General features: G+C 47.5%; 1 protein-coding gene across 3 annotated transcripts in view; it reads right to left on the bottom strand.

The window, feature by feature from the left end:
• Positions 1-304: 304 nt before the first annotated feature.
• Positions 305-20,897, bottom strand: part of LOC123746141 (salivary peroxidase/catechol oxidase) — a 49,146-nt gene continuing 28,553 nt past the window's right edge. For all 3 annotated transcript variants that reach the window (XM_045727438.2, XM_045727437.2, XM_069314065.1), the window contains exons 3-17: positions 16,853-16,986; positions 16,548-16,614; positions 15,142-15,301; positions 14,161-14,292; positions 13,665-13,876; positions 13,187-13,363; positions 12,796-12,989; positions 12,413-12,599; positions 9,780-9,977; positions 9,357-9,504; positions 5,401-5,575; positions 4,838-4,990; positions 4,331-4,529; positions 2,954-3,059; positions 305-853 (exon numbers count right to left, since the gene is read on the bottom strand). In XM_045727438.2, coding sequence (XP_045583394.2) covers positions 772-853; positions 2,954-3,059; positions 4,331-4,529; positions 4,838-4,990; positions 5,401-5,575; positions 9,357-9,504; positions 9,780-9,977; positions 12,413-12,599; positions 12,796-12,989; positions 13,187-13,363; positions 13,665-13,876; positions 14,161-14,292; positions 15,142-15,301; positions 16,548-16,614; positions 16,853-16,986 — 2,324 coding nt within the window. In that variant the 3' untranslated portion in view covers positions 305-771. The remainder of the gene's footprint in view (positions 854-2,953; positions 3,060-4,330; positions 4,530-4,837; positions 4,991-5,400; positions 5,576-9,356; positions 9,505-9,779; positions 9,978-12,412; positions 12,600-12,795; positions 12,990-13,186; positions 13,364-13,664; positions 13,877-14,160; positions 14,293-15,141; positions 15,302-16,547; positions 16,615-16,852; positions 16,987-20,897) is intronic.

The raw sequence follows: 20,897 nt of genomic DNA on the forward strand, positions 1-20,897 counted from the left end.
CCCCCTGTCACCAGAGGACAATCCTTCCCCCTGTCACCAGATGACAATCCTCCCCCCGTCACCAGAGGACAATCCTCCCCCTGTCACCAGAGGACAATCCTCCCCCCGTCACCAGAGGACAATCCTCCCCCTGTCACCAGAGGACAATCCTCCCCCCGTCACCAGAGGACAATCCTTCCCCCTGTCACCAGATGACAATCCTCCCCCCGTCACCAGAGGACAATCCTCCCCCTGTCACCAGAGGACAATCCTGCCCAATAAGGTCCTTCATGGGAGGAAAATGTGAGGAAACAAAATACAAAAATTGTATAAATTTATATTTATTTTAAGCTAAAAGAAATAGATTCCACTTCTGTCAATGTTTGGAGCAAATCTGCAGAAATTTTGCTCTTTTTTCAGACATTTGCTTCAAATATTGTTTCAAATATTGCTTAATTGCTTCAGATATTTGCAAGTCTCTAAATATTGTTTCAAATACTTTTTTGCTTCTAAATGTTGCTTAAATATTTTAAAGTTTCTAAATGTTGCTTCAAATATTTGAAACTTTCTAAATGTTGCTTCATATACTTTCATGTTTTTGAGTATTGCTTCAAATACTTTTAACTTTTCTAAATGTTGCTTCATATATTTCATGTTTCTAAATGTTGCTTCATATGCTTTTAAAGTTCATAAATGTTGCTTTAAATACTTTTACAACTTGAATATGAACTGATATATTGAAATGAGGAATGTGGTAGGGGAATGGTTAGAGGATAGGAGCCGTGGGAGAGCCTACACGCCCGGCCTCTCCCCCTTCCACGGGGCCCAGTTGGGGCGAGCAATGATCCCACTGTCGCATGGCACTGGCTGGTTGCTGCAAGGAAAAAAAACGAAGTAATTTAGCCCTATTTACACGATGTTTCATATGCCACAATACCTTAAAATCACAAAATTATGTGTACATGGGTACATTATGGTATATATACCGGAATTCACAATAGCAAGAAGGTATACTCTGAAAAAAGTACGACGGGTTTAGAATAGTAGCGCAACAACTGTAGGCTCTGGAATTATGCAATAGATCACAAGAGGCTACATGTAACATTCACCGTTCTACTAGACTTACACGGAGAATGACTGTTGTTGCTCTAGTAGTGGGATCATTCTTCTCTCCTTCTCATAGTCATGCAAAATCAATACACAATACCGCCATTTAATTTGAAATCAAGAGCGGGAGAATGACTAGTACATAATTACCAAAGTCGTTCCTCTACATCTTATAAAACTAATACATTTTCACAGCATATAGAGAAGGCAACTTCTTTGTACAGATTTGCTCTCATTCTTATTAAACATATTAAAAGATCCGTTTCCACTGGGAAACATTGCTACGTGATTCCCCCTAACTTTAGCAGTCCTGTACTTTGCCTCACGAAAGAATAATTCAACAGATAAAGGTGCGTGACACTGGAGATATCAAGTGACCACAATATCCAGGAGAGTTTTGGTTTAACGGTAACAACGGTGATATCCCGTTGCTCTTGTACGTTGGGGGCTATTGGGTCATCAGGTGTATTACTACATTAATATATACAAGTAAACAGGAATACCGTAAATGTCATACAATCCAAATTGGATTTGGTTGCTAATTGAATTCCATGACTCTGTCTTCGGGCCTTAGTTATTTACAAAGTATATAAGTTATTTACGGCACAGAACTGAGAAGCAACATTTCTTTGATTAATTTAGAATACTCAATATCCCAAGACAGTAAATGGGGAGGACATATATGCAGCTTAATGATGATAAATATAAGTCTCTAAGCTCAGGAAACAATAGTTACCAGACATCAGCGGGCTAAGCTCAGGAAACAATAGTTACCAGACATCAGCGGGCTAAGCTCAGGAAACAATAGTTACCAGACATCAGCGGGCTAAGCTCAGGAAACAATAGTTACCAGACATCAGCGGGACAAGTTTGAAATAGATAAAACTATATGAAAAAAAATGTGTTATCCTGATTAAGAAAGATGTAAAGTCAAGATATCAAGGAGTAAATGTTCAAAATAAAGTAAATACGTTACTGAAGTTCAGAAGAAGTACGAGGAATTAATTAAGAATATGATTGTAATTATTGACGGATATTATTCTTCGGGTTTAGCCTGCACCAGTTAGTCCCCTTGACATAGCACAGTTTTGGCCACTGTTTTCTTTAATGAAAAATTCTCAACCTGATTGGAAATGTAAAGTAGAGTATTATGGATGCCGTGGTCATGTTGTAGCAGACGTGGGTGCCAAATTCACGAAGCAGTTACGCAAGTACTTACATCTCTCCTCAATCTTTGACGGCTTTGGTTACATTTATTAAACAGTTTACAAGCATGGAAACTTCCCTATCAACTGTTGTTATTGTTATTAACAGCTTCCTGGCTGTTTATAAGAATAAACAGTCGGAGCTCATTAACTGTTTAATAATTGTAAACAAAGTCGCCAAAGATACAGAAAAGATGTACAGGTTCGTAAGTGCTTGCGTGAATCTGGCTCGACTCCTACCTCGACAGGTACAGTAGGTATGAGTCGCTGTACCCACTGTATCAGTAGTACAGCCGAGTTAGTTCTCGACTCACAATCGAAAATTCCAGGTTCGAATCCCAGGCGGGACAGAAATGGTTGGGCGCGTTACCTATCACCTTATACCCCTGTCTACCTAGCAGTATATAGGTACTCAGGAGTCAGCTTGTTGTGGGGCTGCATCCAGTAATTCGACCCTTGAGACGTAGGGAGGGGGGGGCTCGATATAAGCCTAACATGTACAGTAGGTATAAACTGGCTACCTGTCCCCCAACCCAATGAATTAAAAATAAAGTTGACATAAATTCATATTTGACATCCCGTTGAATTTCAACAATACACTACAATACACTACAACATTGCACCATGTAGTGAAGGCGTGCATCTGGCAACAGTACACTTACAATCTGCTGTTGGTCTGGCGGAAGGCGAGGGGCTGGACGGCGGGAACGTTGGCAGTGTCGCAGATGATCCTGGCCCAGGAGGACGCGCGGATCTGCTGCAGCTGAGCTGTGGGGGGCAGGAGTTATGGTGTCAGTACAGGCCAGTGGTGGGGGTGGGCTAGTGTACGTTGGGGGGGGGCTAGTGTATGGGGGTGGGGATAGTGTACGTGGGTGGGGATAGTGTACGTGAGTGGGCCTAGTGTACGTGGGTGGAGGGGTGGGGCTGGTGTACGTGGGTGGAGGGGGTGGGGCTAGTGTACGTGGGTGGGGGCTAGTGTACGTGGGTGGAGGGGTGGGGCTAGTGTACGTGGGTGGGGGCTAGTGTACGTGGGTGGAGGGGTGGGGCTAGTGTACGGTGGTGGGGCTAGTGTACGTGAGTGGGGCTAGTGTACGTGAGTGGGGGTAGTGTATGGTGGTGGGGCTAGTGTACGTGAGTGGGGGTAGTGTATGGTGGTGGGGCTAGTGTACGTGAGTGGGGCTAGTGTATGATGGTGGGGCTAGTGTATGGCGGTGGGGCTAGTGTACGTGAGTGGGGCTAGTGTACGTGAGTGGGGCTAGTGTACGTGAGTGGGGCTAGTGTACGTGAGTGGGGCTAGTGTATGGTGGTAGGGCTAGTGTACGTGAGTGGGGGTAGTGTATGGTGGTGGGGCTAGTGTACGGGGGGTTGGGCCAGTGTGCGTAGGTTGATGCAGGTGGGTCAAGTAAAGGTAGGAACCAGTGTGTTGTTGTTGAATGTAGGTTAGGTTAGGTTAGGTTAGGTTAAGTTAGGTCAGGTTAAGTTAGGTTTCGTTTAGGTCGGTTGAATAACCCGTTTAGATTCCCATTACATCTAGGTTCTCTCTAAATTTGCCTCCTCTCCAGCTTAGGTTAGGTTAGGTTTGGGTTTCTAGTTCGGGTTGGAATCTTTGAAACCAGCTCCTACGAGGTGGTCCGATGTTGTTTGGAGGTGATGAAGGGATGTTTTGTTCACTGGAACTGAGAACGAAAGGAGGGAGGGAGAAAGACAAGCTCTGCAGGGTACCTCATCTGTCTGTAAGAGAGAATGTCTGCCTGTTCAAGGAGGTTGGAAGCCAGATGCTCGGGGCTAGACTCGCGCAGCTTTGCATGGTAATCGGTAACTTTATGGTGTCATAGGATGGTAAGGGTTATTTGCAGTGATGTAGAGAGTGTGTTGTGAAAATTGTGTGGAAGAGGTGGTGATGGGGTGTGTGTGGAAAGAGGTGACCTGGGAGGATGCGTTTGGAGAAGCCTGGACACAGGGTCGACCCGGGCACCACCGGGTACCCCATCTAGTAATATACATTTACTATTATAAATAATTTACAAATTAATTATTACGTTCAGTGAAGGAGCCTGGCTGTCCAGCGAGGTCGTAGAAGTATCGGTCTCCTTTCTTGAGGCGAGCGAACTGGTCTCCCACCACACAGAGGAAGGTCCAGCCCAGGAGGGCCCCAGGGACCGACCGCTCGGAGATGCCGCCCACGAAGAAGTCGATATCATCAACACTCTTGTACACTCTGGCCAGCTTCTGCACGTTCTGTGGGGCAGGTGGTGGCTCTGGTTAGTGTGGTGCAGATCAGTGTCCAATAATACCCATCCTGTCTTAATATTTAGTAAAATCTTGGTAAGTGAAATAAACTCTAAGAAATGATCGTAATGTTAAACAATTCCGAAGGTTAAAAATATTTTATTTCCGTATAAATTAGAATTTCTGTAAGAAACAAAATGTAAATTGAAAAGAAATACGACACGGTAAGTTACCATGAAGAATGTTCAATTCAATTAATAAAGTGAGAACACATTTATAGTGTTCAGTCAGTATGGACACGACCACGTTGGACTTACCTCAGCACTGATCTGGTCCTTGATGTCGTCGAAGGTGCGGGCCCGAGGCAGACCGCAGACTTGTCGCATGTCGTTGTACGTGGCGATGCCGTGGTCTCGCCCGCGCTGGATGTTCAGGCTCATCAGGTCCATGCCGAAGTTGAACCTGGGCGTCTGGCGCCATGGAGACACAAGCCAAAATTTAAGAACATGAGCAAGAACGGTTAATCTTTTCCTTTGTGACACCTGTAGAGAGCCCTCCATGTTGTTCAGCGCCATCTTGTTAACTTTAACACAAGAGTACGAAAAGTGTGAAATATGAAGAAAGAATAATTCACAAACATTTGTTATGATCGCTGTCTGATAACAGTCCTTTCCGGCCTCAAGTGTCATTTTTACCTACCTAGAAAGAATTTAGAAATGAACAAAGTCCTGTTTCAGGAATGTTCGAACGTAAACATTTGTATAAGTGAAGAGAGTTTTTCAGTAATAAACAGGAAGCTAGGAGGACAGATACTAGTTTAACAAGTATTTGGCAAATATTTTAAGGATGTACCTCTTTACAGGACATTAATTTTCCTCACCTGGAAAAGATGGTTTGACAAATCCTGAGTGATAAAGGAGTCATACTTCTGAATGGCAAGCTGTGTGAGGCTTCGAGTAATGTCGTCTAGTCGACCCTCAACCTCAATGAGATGAGGAGAGTTGAAGTGATCGCGCATTCTGATGGTGTCGACGCCTCCAGCGGGGGTAAACAATCTGCAGCAGCCAAGAGGTTAACAATAAAGGAGCATAATTCATCTTGCAGACGAGGAGTCACAATAACGTGGCTGAAATATGTTGACCAAACCACACACTAGAAAGTGAAGCGACGACAACGTTTCGGTCCGTCCTGGACTATTCTCAAGTCGATTGAGAGAATGACTCGAGTCACAATCACATTCTCAAGTCACAATCGACTTGAGAATGGTCCAGGTCGGACCGAAACGTCGTCGTCGCTTCACTTTCTAGTGTGTGATTTGGTCAACATACTTCATCTTTTATAACATATTGTCACAGTAATCTCTCTTAAAAGGAGATTCGGCCTGCTCCATCATCATCTATTCTACTACACCACGTCAACATATTTTAAAAATTCAAGAATTTACAGCAGCAACAATGACAACAACTACGTCTCAGACGTCTAGACAGTGTACCCCCAGTCTACCTCCCCCAGAGCCCGTCACACCCTCGCACCTGGCCACGGCTCCAGGATCACGCCACTACAAGCTTATGGTAGTTCAAGTGTACCGGCTCCCAGTTATCGACGACACCAGCGCCACCTGGACGGCCGTTTCTCCTATATATAAAGGCCACCTGGCCTTATCTAGTCGCACCTCCACAGATCTCCAGTATCAGCTCTTGATACTGGTGATGGCTCAAAAGGGCCACCACTTACGGGCTGTTCAGGCCCGTGCCACTTTTTAGGTGGCTTAATCTTCATCAATCAATCACCTTACCTAGCTTGGGAGTCTGGCCCTAGCTTCGGTGCGGGGCAGACGTGTTGAATCGGCGCTCCAGCAGTTTGGTGTTGTTTGCCCGTTTCGGCCGGTTGGGGGCGGGTGTGTCTGCTCGCCTGTGCTGACGTGGCGTTACGATGGGGGTCCCTCTACCCCCAGTCGTCCGGGCTCAGTCTGTGGGACTAGAGTTCTCTGTGCGGGCTGGTTACCCGGAGATTGCCTGGCTTGTGAACTGCTCTCTGTCCCTGTGTTTGCGATTTATGGGGTTGAGTTGGTAACGGCCCGTAGGGCCATTGTGAAGTTTGCAGAGGGGGCGGCGTATCGCGATTTTCTCCGGCGATACGAGGGGCGGACACTGCCCCTGCCGGATGGTGCGGGCACTGTCACCCTCTCGGATAGAAGTGGTGCACTTACTTACATCAGTGTGCATGGGGCTCCCTTGGAGTTTCCAGAGGCTCTGCTACGGCGGTATTTCGGGCGGTTTGGCGCAGTTGTTAGTGTGAGAGTGAACGTGGTGTCTTCTAGTCCTCTTAAGGGTGTGAGGACTAACATTCGCACCCTGGGCATGAGACTCCGGGCGGATATTCCGTCCTCTGTGCGCCTTATGGGGTTCAACGTTCGGGTGTTTTACGCCCGTCAGCCGCGGACGTGTTATCGTTGTGGTCTTTTGGGCCATCAGGCTGCTGACTGTTCTGCGCCTCCTGTTGCACCAGTGAACCTCTTCAGTGAGGAGGATTTTCCGCCCCTTCCTGTGGGGGATGATTCGGTGGGTATGGACGTCTCTTCGGCTGAGGAGGTGCCCTCTGTAGCATCTGTTGCTCCGCCTGTTGCGCCCCCTGTTGTTGCCGCATCTCCTCCGGAGGTTGTGTCCTCGCCTAGTGCTCCAGCTGGTGTCCCTGAGCCTCTTCCGCCTGCCGTTTGCTCGGTCCCCTCGTCTTCCAGTTCTTCCTCTGCTGTGTCTGTCCCGGTCCCTGCACCCTCGCCGTCTGTCCCGGCTGTGCTGGGAGCTGAGGTGGATCCGGAATTCCCTCCTGTGCCTGGCCTGGTGCCCCGTGTGGTTGAGGAGGCTGCCGTGCTGCGGCGTGCGTCGGTTCGCTCGGTTGGTGCTGCGCGGGTCGCTGAGTCTGCCTCCGGGTCTGATGATGTGCGGCCCGAGCCTAAGCGTTCCCGGCGTTCTTCTGTGTGGGCTGATGTTGGCGAATTCGACGAGTGTCGTCCTTCCGTTGACGGTGGCGTGGCTCCGGATGTGGTGCACACTATGGTGGTGGCGGAGGTACACTTGCCTGAGGATGCCGGTGCCGGCGTTTCGGCCTCAACCTCTGGTCCGGTGTCCGAGGGTCCTGCGTCGGATGGCTCCGGTTCTTCGTGGGCGGTGGTTCCCCCTGCTGTAGTTGGTGGTGAGCGGGGTGGCCTGGTGGTGATGTTGAGAAAGGATGCTCGCTCTGGATGTTCTGTGGCCCCTTCCTCGTTGCCCGTTTCCTCGGCAGCGGTCTTGCCGCCTCTTCCGTTTCCTGCAGTCCCTTCCGTGTCTCCTGCGGTATCCGTGGAAGTGCTGTCGTCTCAGCGTCCGACACCTGCTCCGATGGCGAAGGCGTGGCAGGCTCGGCGTCCCTCGTCCGCTTCTCCGGTGTCATCTGCTTCCTCGAAGGGCGTGGTTGGCGCTCCCCAGCCTCGTTATGCGACTTGCGTCAGTGACCTTAGGCATTGGCCGATGCCGCCAGATATAGATGTTCCCGAGTTTATGATACCCGCCCGAGTGCGGGGGATCAAAAACCCTACCGACCTTGATGATCTCGTCTGGGAAGCTTACAAGTCGAAATATCCTCGTGAGCAGTTCCCGGAGAAGTACATTTCTCACGAGGTTCCTCGCAAGTGATTTCTATGTATTTTGTGTTGCCTGGTTGTGGGGTGTGTATGTGCGTGGGTGGGGTGGGTATTGTTTCCCGGTTCCTGCGTGCTCCGGTTTGTTTTGTGGGTTTTTTTGTATGGCTCGTGGGGGGGTGTGCGGTTCCTATGCGTTTGTGTGTTCGGTTGTGGATTTCGTGTGCACTTGTTTGTCATATTGTGTGCCCTTCAGGCTGTTGGCGTGTGCTCTTTGTTATGTTTTGCCTTCCGTTTGTTATGGCGGATCTGTTTTCTTTATTGTTATTGTCCTTATTCTTGTATGTTTCTCGCCTCTCTGTATGTATTTGAGGTGTTAGCAGGCTTGTTTTGTGTGCATTTTGTCCTGGGGTTTTCCCTTATGTTTGTATTACACTGTGTTACTAATTGTGTATTGTTTGTATGTGCATTTTTTTGTGGTCAGCCCTTCTGGCTGGTCTTCTATTGATTTGTTCCTTTGTCCTTGTACATATGTGTGCTTTGTACTTTTGTTCTATGTTATATTTGTTCTGTTTTTCTTGTACGTTATACGCATGCTTGCATGTAAAAATAAAAATAAAAAAAAAAAAAACCTTACCTAGCCAGAATACTTCTGCGTGCTCTACTGCAGAGATCTGGTGGCATACCTCGGTGTGGTAGCAGGTTTATACAGACTGGCTCACAGTATTCCCGCACCATTTTATAATTTGCACTTTAACGTAACGTAAATTTAATTGTTTGTTTGTATTTTTCATTTTGCTGACTTTGAGTAAAGCCAAGTTTGGATACTATTTTTATTTAATGTTAGTTTGTTTCAGTAATTTGTTTAAGTAAAGTATTTAAAAAATTTTCCTCTTGTACGTTTTATCCTACAGTTGTCTCAGTGTGAAGTTAAATAGCAGTCTAACATTTTTTTTTTTTTTTGCTCTATGTGACTGGCATCTGCCCTAGAGAGACCGCGCTACCATCCATTTTTCACGTCGCAATATATTTTCACAATAACCAAAGGAACGAATAAGGAAAATATTTCACACCATTCCTATAATTTAAATTGAACCACTTCATTCAACTTGTCTTAATTTTAAATTTTTGATTGTATAGTCATTACATCACAATTAAATGATGTATAGAAATAGTGAATCGTTTCATGCTGTGTAAGAAGGAGCACCGGTATAACTCACCTGAGAGTTCCTTGTACTAGAGTGTGGCCGAATCTGAAGGCAGCGGTGGAGAACTCGCTGTTCATGTTGGGGTTGATCCTGGGGTTGTAGTCGGAGCTCTGGCCAGACCTCAGCACACTCAGCCCAAACCCTTTCATGAAGTCCTTTCCTATAGGAATACAGACGCTTGTGTATTTACTGCTAACGCTTGCTCATTGCTATTATATCTCCATTGACTGAAGTTGAAACTCACTCCATCACACACACACACACACACACACTCGCTTAACCATACACGCTCTACCACACACACTCGCTCCACCACACACACTCCACTCCACCACACACGCTCCACCACACACGCTCCACCACACACGCTCCACCACACACACACTCCACCACACACACACTCTACCACACACACACTCCACCACACACACTCACCAAGAACAATGGGAAGCCACTCGTTGAAGATAATATGCTGGATCTGAGCAGTGAGGATCCTGCGGGTCTCCTGGAAGAGGACCTCGTCCGACCACTGAGGGTTGAGGGCCTTGAGGTCCTTGGCCACCAGGTTGTGGTACCTCACCAGCAGCGTGTGGAGCGCCGTCAGGCCAGGCTGCTCGTTCACGCGCGAGTCCCCTGTAATCATGGGAGTGCTTGTTACATTGTGGCTTGTAATTGTCACAATTACTCTCATGTAATAATGCTTTGATCTATACATAATTTTAGAAATGTCGATTTCGATTACCTAGAGCGTTACGATGTAGGGCCAGGATTGATCAAGCATTTACGCATCCAGTTACGAAATCTGTATATCTTCCAACCAATCATGGCGGCTGTGTTTACATTTATTAAGGAATATACGAACTGTGAAACATCTTAACCCAAGGTTATTATTGTTATAAACAACCTCTTACTGGTTCGGAACTCAAATTGTTTAATTATTACAAATTTGCAATGAATGAAGAACAATGTATAGGTTCCTTAAGTGGTTGCGTAAATCCCTGGTGACTCCTGACCCAGGTTCGACTCCTGTAAATAAAAGATCTTAACCGTCTTAACTTAGGGAGTCGGTCGGCCGAGCGGACAGCACGCGGGACCTGTGGTCCTGGGTTCGATCCCAGGCACCGGCGAGAAACAATGGGCAGAGTTTCTTTCACCCTATGCCCCTGTTACCTAGCAGTAAAATAGGTACCTGGGTGTTAGTCAGCTGTCACGGGCTGCTTCCTGGGGGTGGAGGCCTGGTCGAGGACCGGGCCGCGGGGACACTAAAAGCCCCGAAATCATCTCAAGATAACCTCAAGATAACCGTTTGTTAGTGGGAGCTTTACGCTCACGTTGCAACGTTACTTTTATGTCTATTGAGAATCTTATTTTGTACTTAAATTAAATTAGTATGCAAGAATTATTGCCACTTGGTTACTTTACATCTGCTTTAAGAAAACGGGATAAGAAGACTTTTTCATAGTAAGTATGGCAGAAGGCAGCCACTTACAGTGTGTGCCAGAGGGCAGCCATGTGTAGTAACTGTGCCAGAGAGAGAGAGCAGGGAGAGATACCAGAGGGCAAGGAATGAGTACCTCAGAGTGAGGAGAGAAGCAGAGAGACAGTATGAAAATAACATTGCGGGTAAAGCAATGACCCAACCAATATACCCATTGGTTCGTGTTCGGTCTTGGGTAAATGTCAATCACCTCACCCAAAACTTATATATATAATATATTATATATATGTCGTACCTAGTAGCCAGAACGCACTTCTCGGCCTACTATGCAAGGCCCGATTTGCCTAATAGGCCGAGTGGTTTTCTTTATTTTTCAATATTTTTTTCCGAATAGTTTATTTGAATTATTATTATTTTATATTAAGACCATAATTTATTGACTTAGTTGTGTTAGTTTAGGTTAGGTTAGGTTAGGTTAGGTTAGGTTAGGTTAGGTTAGGTAGGGTTGGTTAGGTTCGGTCATATATCTAGGTTAGTTTTAACTCAAATTTAAACAAATTAAGTTAAACATAATGAAATGTACAGATTTATCATTTCATAAGAAAAAATTTAGAAAAATATATAAATTCAGGAAAACTTGGCCTATTAGGCAAATCGGGCATTGCATAGTAGGCCAAGTATGACGTTCTGGCTACAAGGTACAACATATATATATATATATATATATATATATATATATATTTGTGGCGAGGTGGTAGCTGACAGGTACGGCCACCATGGCCTACTCTGCCAAAGCACAGGGGGATGGCACTCGAGGCACAGTGAAGTTAACGACATCATCAAGAGGAGCCTCACCACAGCTGGATGCCCAGCTGAAAGAGAGCCCCGTTACCTAACGCCCCGTAACTCTGATGCTCTTATTGGTCGCCCGGATGGTATCACAGTGAACCCCTGGAAGAATGGCAAGCAGTTGGTGTAGGACTACACGTGTGTATCAACCCTGGCTAACACCTACATTGACTTCAGTGTTGCACAACCAGGTGGCGCTGCCATCCACAGGGAATCAGCCAAATCCCGTAAGTACAGAGAACTGGATCATCACTAAAATTTTGTCCCCATTGCTTCTGAGACACTCGGCGCCTGGGGTAAGAGTGGTACCAGTTTTTTGAAGGAACTGAGGTCTAGGCTAAGTGAAACTACAAGAGACCCTAGAGCTGCCAGCTTCCTTTTCCAGCGCCTTAGCGTGGCGATACAGAGGGGAAATGCACACTGCATTCTGGGCTTTTGCCCGCCATCTAAGGAGCTGGAGGAACTCGACAACTTATGATAATCATCTTTGTACCCTATATGTAACTCCTTTTTTGTAACAAAGTTCAAATAAAACAAATATATATGTGTATACACAAAAGAATGGGGATGGTAGGAAAAGAAAGTATTAAAGTGTTCAGTGAGAATCCACAAGGTCTTCTCTGAATACTCCTTATTTTCTTCTCCGAGACTATGGGTCCCCGCATGCTTGAGACTGGTGCCAAGGGAGGCTGGTGCCAAGGGAGGCCGGTGCCAAATAAGGCTGGTGCCAAGGGAGGCTGGTGCCAAATAAGGCTGGTGCCAAAGGAGACTGGTAACCTACCTGCCATGAAGCACTTGGCGCCACGCACGCGGGCCTCGCAGCTGCCTCCCTGGTTGGGGTTGATGGGCAAGAGGTTGTTGTTGGAGACCTTCATGAGTCCGTCCTGGCCGGTCCTCAGTGGCCGTTGCTCTTCTTCCGTTGACCCGTACACCATGGAGGCGTCTATCCAGTGCGTCAACTGGTTCAGCTGTTTAATATATATACATTTTGTATTAACTGAAACATTTATACACAGCCCTTCCAGAGGATAATAAGGATTGTCGTTGTAAATATTTTAGAAGATTATAGCCATATATTATTCACTTTAAAGACTGAAAAGCATATGTTCCAAGCCACGGCCGCGCCACCCATAGAGCAGAGACTGTGGCAGACACGCCACCCACCTGCTCCGCGTAGCCAAACACACAGTTGGAGCCCACGCCCACGGCTACCATGCTCCTGACGAAGTTCATGCAGGTGCTGCCGAGGGGCCCATAGAAGGGGTCCCCCGTGAGATCGATGGGTAGGCATCTAGGGTGACGGAGGGCCCCGGTGGCAATCGTGCCATTTGGGCAACACTCAATTCCATCTCCGTTCTCTGAGATTTGTAAAGTCATCACATAAACATTAATGATACATAATGGTTACAACAGATACAAAATTGGTGCAACAGTAACAAAATTGATGATTTCCTTTAGTCGGACATGTCACTTTTTGTCAAATTTAAGTTTTAACGACACTTTCAACTAAGCATTATTAACAAAATCGACCGTAATTTCACTAAATTAATCTTACCTAGAGTAGGGAAGGGAACATGAGCAAATTCATGGTCGATGAACTGTGCCCATTGCATTAAGGAGGATGTGTATAACTCATCTGGCTGGTTCACATCTAATAAAACATTGTTGCTAATTTGACGCGGATTGGGAAGAGGAGATCCATCAGCTGACCTGGATCGCGGTTCGTGCACTCCTGTAGAGACACAAGAGTGATCACAACACAATCACAGGAGTGAACCACATTCATATTAAGACTTAACAATGACCAGGCAGAAAGTCACAATAACGTGGCCGACAACAGATCTGAAAATAAGAGATGTGACGACGTTTCGGGCCGTCCTGAACCGTTACCATGTAACACAACTTTATAACGGTCCAGCACGGACCAAGACGTTATTTCCTTGAGTTTCAGATGTGTGTGGGCTGAGTGCCTAAGTTAACAGTGACCTAAATATCGCCAGAAACCAGGACTGCATATATTAAGCATCACTGACCATCGTCGTAAGTGGGTGATAAGATCCTCTGATTGGGAGTGTTGCTCATGCCCCAGGTTGGGTTTGCCAGGTTGTTGCACGAGCCATCAGCAGTACGGTACTTGCTGTTGGGGGTGCACCTGGGGTTCTGTGGGCACATTTGTTGCAGATCTGTACCGCCTACCGCCAAGGTCCTCAGCCCAAAAGCTCCTTGTTGGCGATTTAAGCTGAAACTACAAAGAAGAGCAACAATATTAAGCTGTTATTGAGTGCTTCTCGCTAGCCCTTCCCTCGCTACATTGTTTAATTCATACAAAATGACTTTTGCACACGTTTCCAATTACAAATGTCTATAAACAAAGGTACATTTTTGTCCTTGTTCTTCAAAACATGTCTGCCTTTTTGAGTACAATCATTTCACAATTCACATATTTCATGAAACGTAATTACGAATTTGATGCGTCTTACAAACTCCGTAAAGTGCAACATGGTATAATTATGATCCGTGTATACGTACTCGCCCACAAGATTGGTGGAGGCTTCGATGATGGCGCTGGCTCGACGGTCCATAGCCTTGGCCTGAGGGCTGATGCTGAAGACCCGCAGGTGCTGACCAGCCGGGGAGAGCGAGGACAGCACCACCTTCCTCCTGAGCGGGCGCGGGGAGGAGGAGAGGGACGTTAGCCACAGTATATAGCACGTGTCCTCGGGCATTGTGTCACTCTCTGTGCTGGCTTAGGTCTAATATGTGAGTGGAGACCTCCTGGTATGTTGCCTGCCTCCCTTTCTCTTCCTAACCTCAACCCCTCGATTTTTGTTCTGTCTCTCCCTTCCTGTCTCCTCCTTCCTGTCTCTTCCTTCCTTCCTGTCTCTCCTTTCCTTCCTTCCTGTCTCACCCTTCCTTCCTTTCTGTCTCTCCCTCCCTCCCTGCCTTCCTCCCTCCCTATCTGCCTTCCTCCCTCCCTCCCTGCCTCCCTCCCTCCCTACGTGCCTCCCTCCCTCCCTACCTGTCTTCCTCCCTCCCTCCCTCCCTCCCTGCCTCCCTCCTTCCCTACCTGCCTCCCTCCCTCCCTACCTGCCTCCCTCCCTCCCTACCTGCCTTCCTCCCTCCCTACCTGCCTTCTTCCCTCCCTACCTGCCTCCCTCCCTCCCTCCCTCCCTGCCTCCCTCCCTCCCTACCTGCCTTCCTCCCTCCCTACCTGCCTCCCTCCCTCCCTACCTGCCTTCCTCCCTCCCTACCTGCCTCCCTCCCTCCCTACCTGCCGTGCTCCCTCCCTACCTGCCGTGCTCCCTCCCTACCTGCCTTCTTCCCTCCCTCCCTGCCTCCCTCCCTCCCTCCCTGCCTTCTTCCTTCCCTCCCTGCCTCCCTCCCTCCCTACCTGCCTTCCTCCCTCCCTCCCTCCCTCCCTCCCTCCCTGCATTCTTCCCTCCCTACCTGCCTTCTTCCCTCCCTATCTGCCTTCCTGTCTCCCTCACTTTTCCCCAACAAATGTCTTACTTGACAAGGTCCTGCTCGAGCTGTTTAATCTCACTGTTAAGTTCAAGTCCCTTTTGGAAAGATGCTTCCATCATCTTGGGATCGAGCGGCTGAAGACTGACAGAGACAGAGGCGCTGGTGAAGATGCGGTTGTCCGCCGTCCCCTTGGCGGGCGCTGAAGCTGTCGGCACAGTCAACACAACTTGAAATCGCCTTGTAATTGGTAATGGCAAATAAGCATAGCAATCTTATTTCTTGTTGACTAATTCTACTAAGTTTAAATATTAATATAAATAGCATCGCAGCTGACTTATCGTACAGCAGCGAATTTAGGATCATAGAATTTTTAATTAACTTAAAAATGAGACACTTTATGAGGTTATTAAGAGCACCTGTTGGCACTGAATGGAACAACAGGCACCACAAGGAACTTGAGAGATATACAATAGAAATACTCAGTCGCTGACCTACCGTTTAATGTCTCAGTACAGAGATAAGACAATGGAAAGTTACCTAGAGTGTTACAGTCATACTGAATACACATCACGGTGTATGGAGCCACTCTGTCAGGCTCAACACTTTCCAATTTTTTATACAAGTGGGTACAGGAACACTTCCTGTACCTTGGTGGGTACAGGAACACTTTCTGTACCTAGGTGGGTACAGGAACACTTTCTGTATCTTGGTGGGTACAGGAACACTTTCTGTACCTTGGTGGGTACAGGAACACTTTCTGTACCTTGGTGGGTACAGGAACACTTTCTGTACCTTGGTGGGTACAGGAATACTTTCTGTACCTTGGTGAGTACAGGAACACTTTCTGTACCTTGGTGGGTACAGGAACACTTTCTGTACCTTGGTGGGTACAGGAACACTTTCTGTACCTTGGTGGGTACAAGAACACTTTCTGTACCTTGGTGGGTACAGGAACACTTTCTGTACCTTGGTGGGTACAGGAACACTTTCTGTACCTTGGTGGGTACAGGAACACTTTCTGTACCTTGGTGGGTACAGGAACACTTTCTGTACCTTGTTGGGTACAGGAACACTTTCTGTACCTTGGTGGGTACAAGAACACTTTCTTGTACCCACTGCTGACTCTTGTTAGCGGGCTGAGAGCTTTCCCTTCCCATAGCTCTTGATAAACCTTACCCACTAATTTTTCCCTGGAAAACAACCCGTCAATAGGTTTACAACCAGGTATCCAAATGTTACTGGGTGAACAGGGCCGAACAGTTTAGGATTGGCTCCCAAACAATCGTCCTTAACCAGGGCACGAACCCTGACCAAATCGCTGGCATGGCGAGCGATACCACTGCGCCTGCCAGGGCCTACCCCCCCCCCCTCACCTCCCCCCACACAACTTGGCCGAGTCATACGGCCCTTGACATGCTGCTGGGTAATGGGAACAAGGCAGAAAGACGTACCAGTCAAGGCATTTGCAGGACAGCAGACTCCAGGTGTGCCAGCAGACGTGGTACAGATTTGTTGCAGCTGCAGACACATATAACGAGTTAGTTTATCAAATCATTATTATTATTTTTATCATCATTATACTTTAATTTGTTAGCACTGATTTAGAAACCGTGGCTCTGAGGCTGCCTGCGGAGTGAACCAACAGGGAATGCAATAGTTTAAACTATCATGCTCAGTTTCCCCTTGTAAACTCTCCAAAGGCAAATATGTCATTAATGCGCTGCCAACTGGGGGTGATAATATGTGCAGATGGTACCTGGTCTAGTTCTGGAGCACAGAAGATGATGGGCACACAGTTGCAGCCACTGCCACCACCCGGGGGACCGGTGATCTGCCCACCTGTACCAGGGCGAGGTCTTCCCCCTCCACCAGGACGGTTTCTCTGATTTCCTGTACCAGATAAATTAAAAACAAAAATGTTATCAAAACTATAAAATCACATAAACCTGAAATTATGTATATTTTTAATGACATATTTGTATAGTTAGTCAAGGAGATGTTTTTGTCACTGATTGTGTCACCCTCAACACCCACCCCCACCCACCCACCACACCAGGCAGCAGATAAAACTCACCAATTACACCAATACCTTCCACACACCCCTACCCACACCCCTACCTACACCTCTATGATTCATTTTATAAGCAAACATGGCGATGGGGAATCGCCTCTCCCCGGCTTTGAGCAATGTGTACATGGAATGTTTTGAAACGAAGATCTTATCCAGAATTTTACCCTCGAATTTGGTGTAGTATAGGTACGTTGACGATATTTTATGCCTGTGGCCGGTTAATCATGATCAAACTGATATTTTCATTCAGCTTAATTCGCTGGTTCCTCGTCAATTAAATTCACAATTGAGAATGAAAAGAATGGTATTCTGCCTTTTTTCGACATGATGATTCATAGAATCGGTAGGAGGTTGACCAGACCACACACTAGAAGGTGAAGGGACGACGACGTTTCAGTCCGTCCTGAACCATTCTCAAGTCGATTGAATAAGAGTTCCAAATTCAGTGTGTTTAGGAAACTTACCAATGTGTGCTCGCGTGTTCATTTTTACTCAACTCATCATAATCAGGTTAATTTAATTAAGCGGGCAGTATTTTCTGAAATGATTCTCGGAGCCCTGAGAGTTTGCAGCCCGGAATTTGTTGATGAATGGAATGGAACTATCAGGAGAAAGCTCCAAGCCATTACAACTATATAGCACTTGGAAGGGGTAAGGATAAGGATTTGGGATGGGACGGGGGGAAGGAATGGTGCCCAACAACTTGGACGGTCGGGGATTGAACGCCGACCAGCATGAAGCGAGATCGTCGCTGTACCGTCCAGCTCAAGGTGGAGTACCCATAAAAACGATGTAGTGGACAGTACACATAGTAACAGTGTGGTGGACAGTACCCATAGTAACAGTGTGGTGGACAGTACCCATAGTAACAATATGGTGGACAGTACCCATAGTAATAGTGTGGTGGACAGTACCCATTTAGTAACAATATGGTGGACAGTACCCATAGTAACAATATGGTGGACAGTACCCATAGTAACAGTGTAGTGGACAGTACCCATAGTAACGGTATAGTGGACAGTACCCATATGTCGTGATGGACCACCGGAAAGTTAACTAGTATTACTGAATTTGGTCAAAGGAAAGTTGCTATAGTTATGTTTCTAATAAAACTTTACCTAACCTTACCTAACAAAGGTCTAATACACGCTATTTGAGCCTTAATTCAGTATATATGTACTATAATAGGCCTAGGAATATTTGTGTGGGTTTTAACTTTATTTTCCCAGACTCTATAAAAAGTAGCGCCAAAGGTACTGGGACTGGGACTCTATTACTATATATTAGTATAATCGACCATCTAGTTACTGTATGCACTCTTTTCAAGTGGATGGGTTGCTATATTATATATCATTATATATATATTATATCATGGTTTTTATTACATTATTTTTGCTAAGATTATTCGTGCTAAGAATACGCTACATTCACAGCGCTGGCCAAGAACCTGCTCGTTGTCAGTAACGAGCGGGAAACACGTTATTTTGGTAAGGAAATCTGGCCAGTCATGTTAGTGGCGGGGCGACCTTGTAGGCGGCTCTCAGTGTTGCTCTCACAACACATGCTGGACCTGGCGGCTCTCAGTGTTGCTCTCACAACACATGCTGGACCTGGCGGCTCTCAGTGTTGTCCTCACAACACATGCTGGACCTGGCGGCTCTCAGTGTTGTCCTCACAACACATGCTGGACCTGGCGGCTCTCAGTGTTGCTCTCACAACACATGCTGGACCTTGCGGCTCTCAGTGTTGCCCTCACAACACATGCTGGACCTGGCGGCTCTCAGTGTTGCCCTCACAACACATGCTGGACCTGGCGGCTCTCAGTGTTGCCCTCACAACACATGCTGGACCTGGCGGCTCTCAGTGTTGCTCTCACAACACATGCTGGACCTGGTGGCTCTCAGTGTTGCTCTCACAACACATGCTGGACCTGGCGGCTCTCAGTGTTGCTCTCACAACACATGCTGGACCTGTCGGCTCTCAGTGTTGCTCTCACAACACATGCTGGACCTGGAGGCTCTCAGTGTTGCTCTCACAACACATGCTGGACCAGGCGGCTCTCAGTGTTGCTCTCACAACACATGCTGGACCAGGCGGCTCTCAGTGTTGCCCTCACAACACATGCTGGACCTGGCGGCTCTCAGTGTTGCTCTCACAACACATGCTGGACCTGGAGGCTCTCAGTGTTGCTCTCACAACACATGCTGGACCAGGCGGCTCTCAGTGTTGCTCTCACAACACATGCTGGACCTGGCGGCTCTCAGTGTTGCCCTCACAACACATGCTGGACCAGGCGGCTCTCAGTGTTGCCCTCACAACACATGCTGGACCTGGCGGCTCTCAGTGTTGCCCTCACAACACATGCGGGACCTGGTGGCTCTCAGTGTTGCTCTCACAACACATGCTGGACCTGGCGGCTCTCAGTGTTGTCCTCACAACACATGCTAGCCCAGGCGGCTCTCAGTGTTGCTCTCACAACACATGCTGGACCAGGCGGCTCTCAGTGTTGCCCTCACAACACATGCTGGACCTGGCGGCTCTCAGTGTTGCTCTCACAACACATGCTGGACCTGGCGGCTCTCAGTGTTGCCCTCACAACACATGCTGGACCTGGCGGCTCTCAGTGTTGCCCTCACAACACATGCTGCACCTGGCGGCTCTCAGTGTTGCTCTCACAACACATGCTGGACCAGGCGGCTCTCAGTGTTGCTCTCACAACACATGCTGGACCTGGCGGCTCTCAGTGTTGCTCTCACAACACATGCTGGACCTGGCGGCTCTCAGTGTTGCTCTCACAACACATGCTGGACCAGGCGGCTCTCAGTGTTGCTCTCACAACACATGCTGGACCTGGCGGCTCTCAGTGTTGCCCTCACAACACATGCTGGACCAGGCGGCTCTCAGTGTTGCTCTCACAACACATGCTGGACCTGGCGGCTCTCAGTGTTGCCCTCACAACACATGCTGGACCTGGCGGCTCTCAGTGTTGCCCTCACAACACATGCTGGACCTGGAGGCTCTCAGTGTTGCCCTCACAACACATGCTGGACCTGGCGGCTCTCAGTGTTGCTCTCACAACACATGCTGGACCTGGCGGCTCTCAGTGTTGCCCTCACAACACATGCTGGACCAGGCGGCTCTCAGTGTTGCCCTCACAACACATGCTGGACCTGGCGGCTCTCAGTGTTGCCCTCACAACACATGCTGGACCTGGCGGCTCTCAGTGTTGCCCTCACAACACATGCTGGACCTGGCGGCTCTCAGTGTTGCTCTCACAACACATGCTGCACCTGTGTTTTTCTCGTGTGTGATGACGGTGTGAGTAAGAGCAGCAGAGGAAGACACTCAAGGTGCCCCTCACACACCACACACTAACCTGGCAATATTTAAGACCAATACTGAGGTTCCTTCTCCAGCCAGCTAATAAACAGTTGTGCAGTGGAGCTTGGCGGTGGTGGTAGACGCTCCTTGTTGTTGTTGTTGTTGTTGTTGTTGTTGTTGTTGTTGCTGTTTTAGATTTAGCTACTCAGAACGAGATGTCCATATAGTGAGCCCGTAATTGAGTTCTGTTATTCGCGATAACCTTAATTGTTACTGTGATATTTGGGTCAAAGGTATATATAGAGGTGGGGTTTCCTCCTTTTCTCCCGTTTCTTTTTCGCTTCTGTTTTAGTGCCCTGGTTTTAGTCTTGTTTCAATAACATTATCTTGGTGGCGGATGTTGGTGCAC

The sequence above is a fragment of the Procambarus clarkii genome, chromosome 78, assembly GCF_040958095.1.
Source record: "Procambarus clarkii isolate CNS0578487 chromosome 78, FALCON_Pclarkii_2.0, whole genome shotgun sequence".
NCBI classification, from domain to species: domain Eukaryota; kingdom Metazoa; phylum Arthropoda; class Malacostraca; order Decapoda; family Cambaridae; genus Procambarus; species Procambarus clarkii.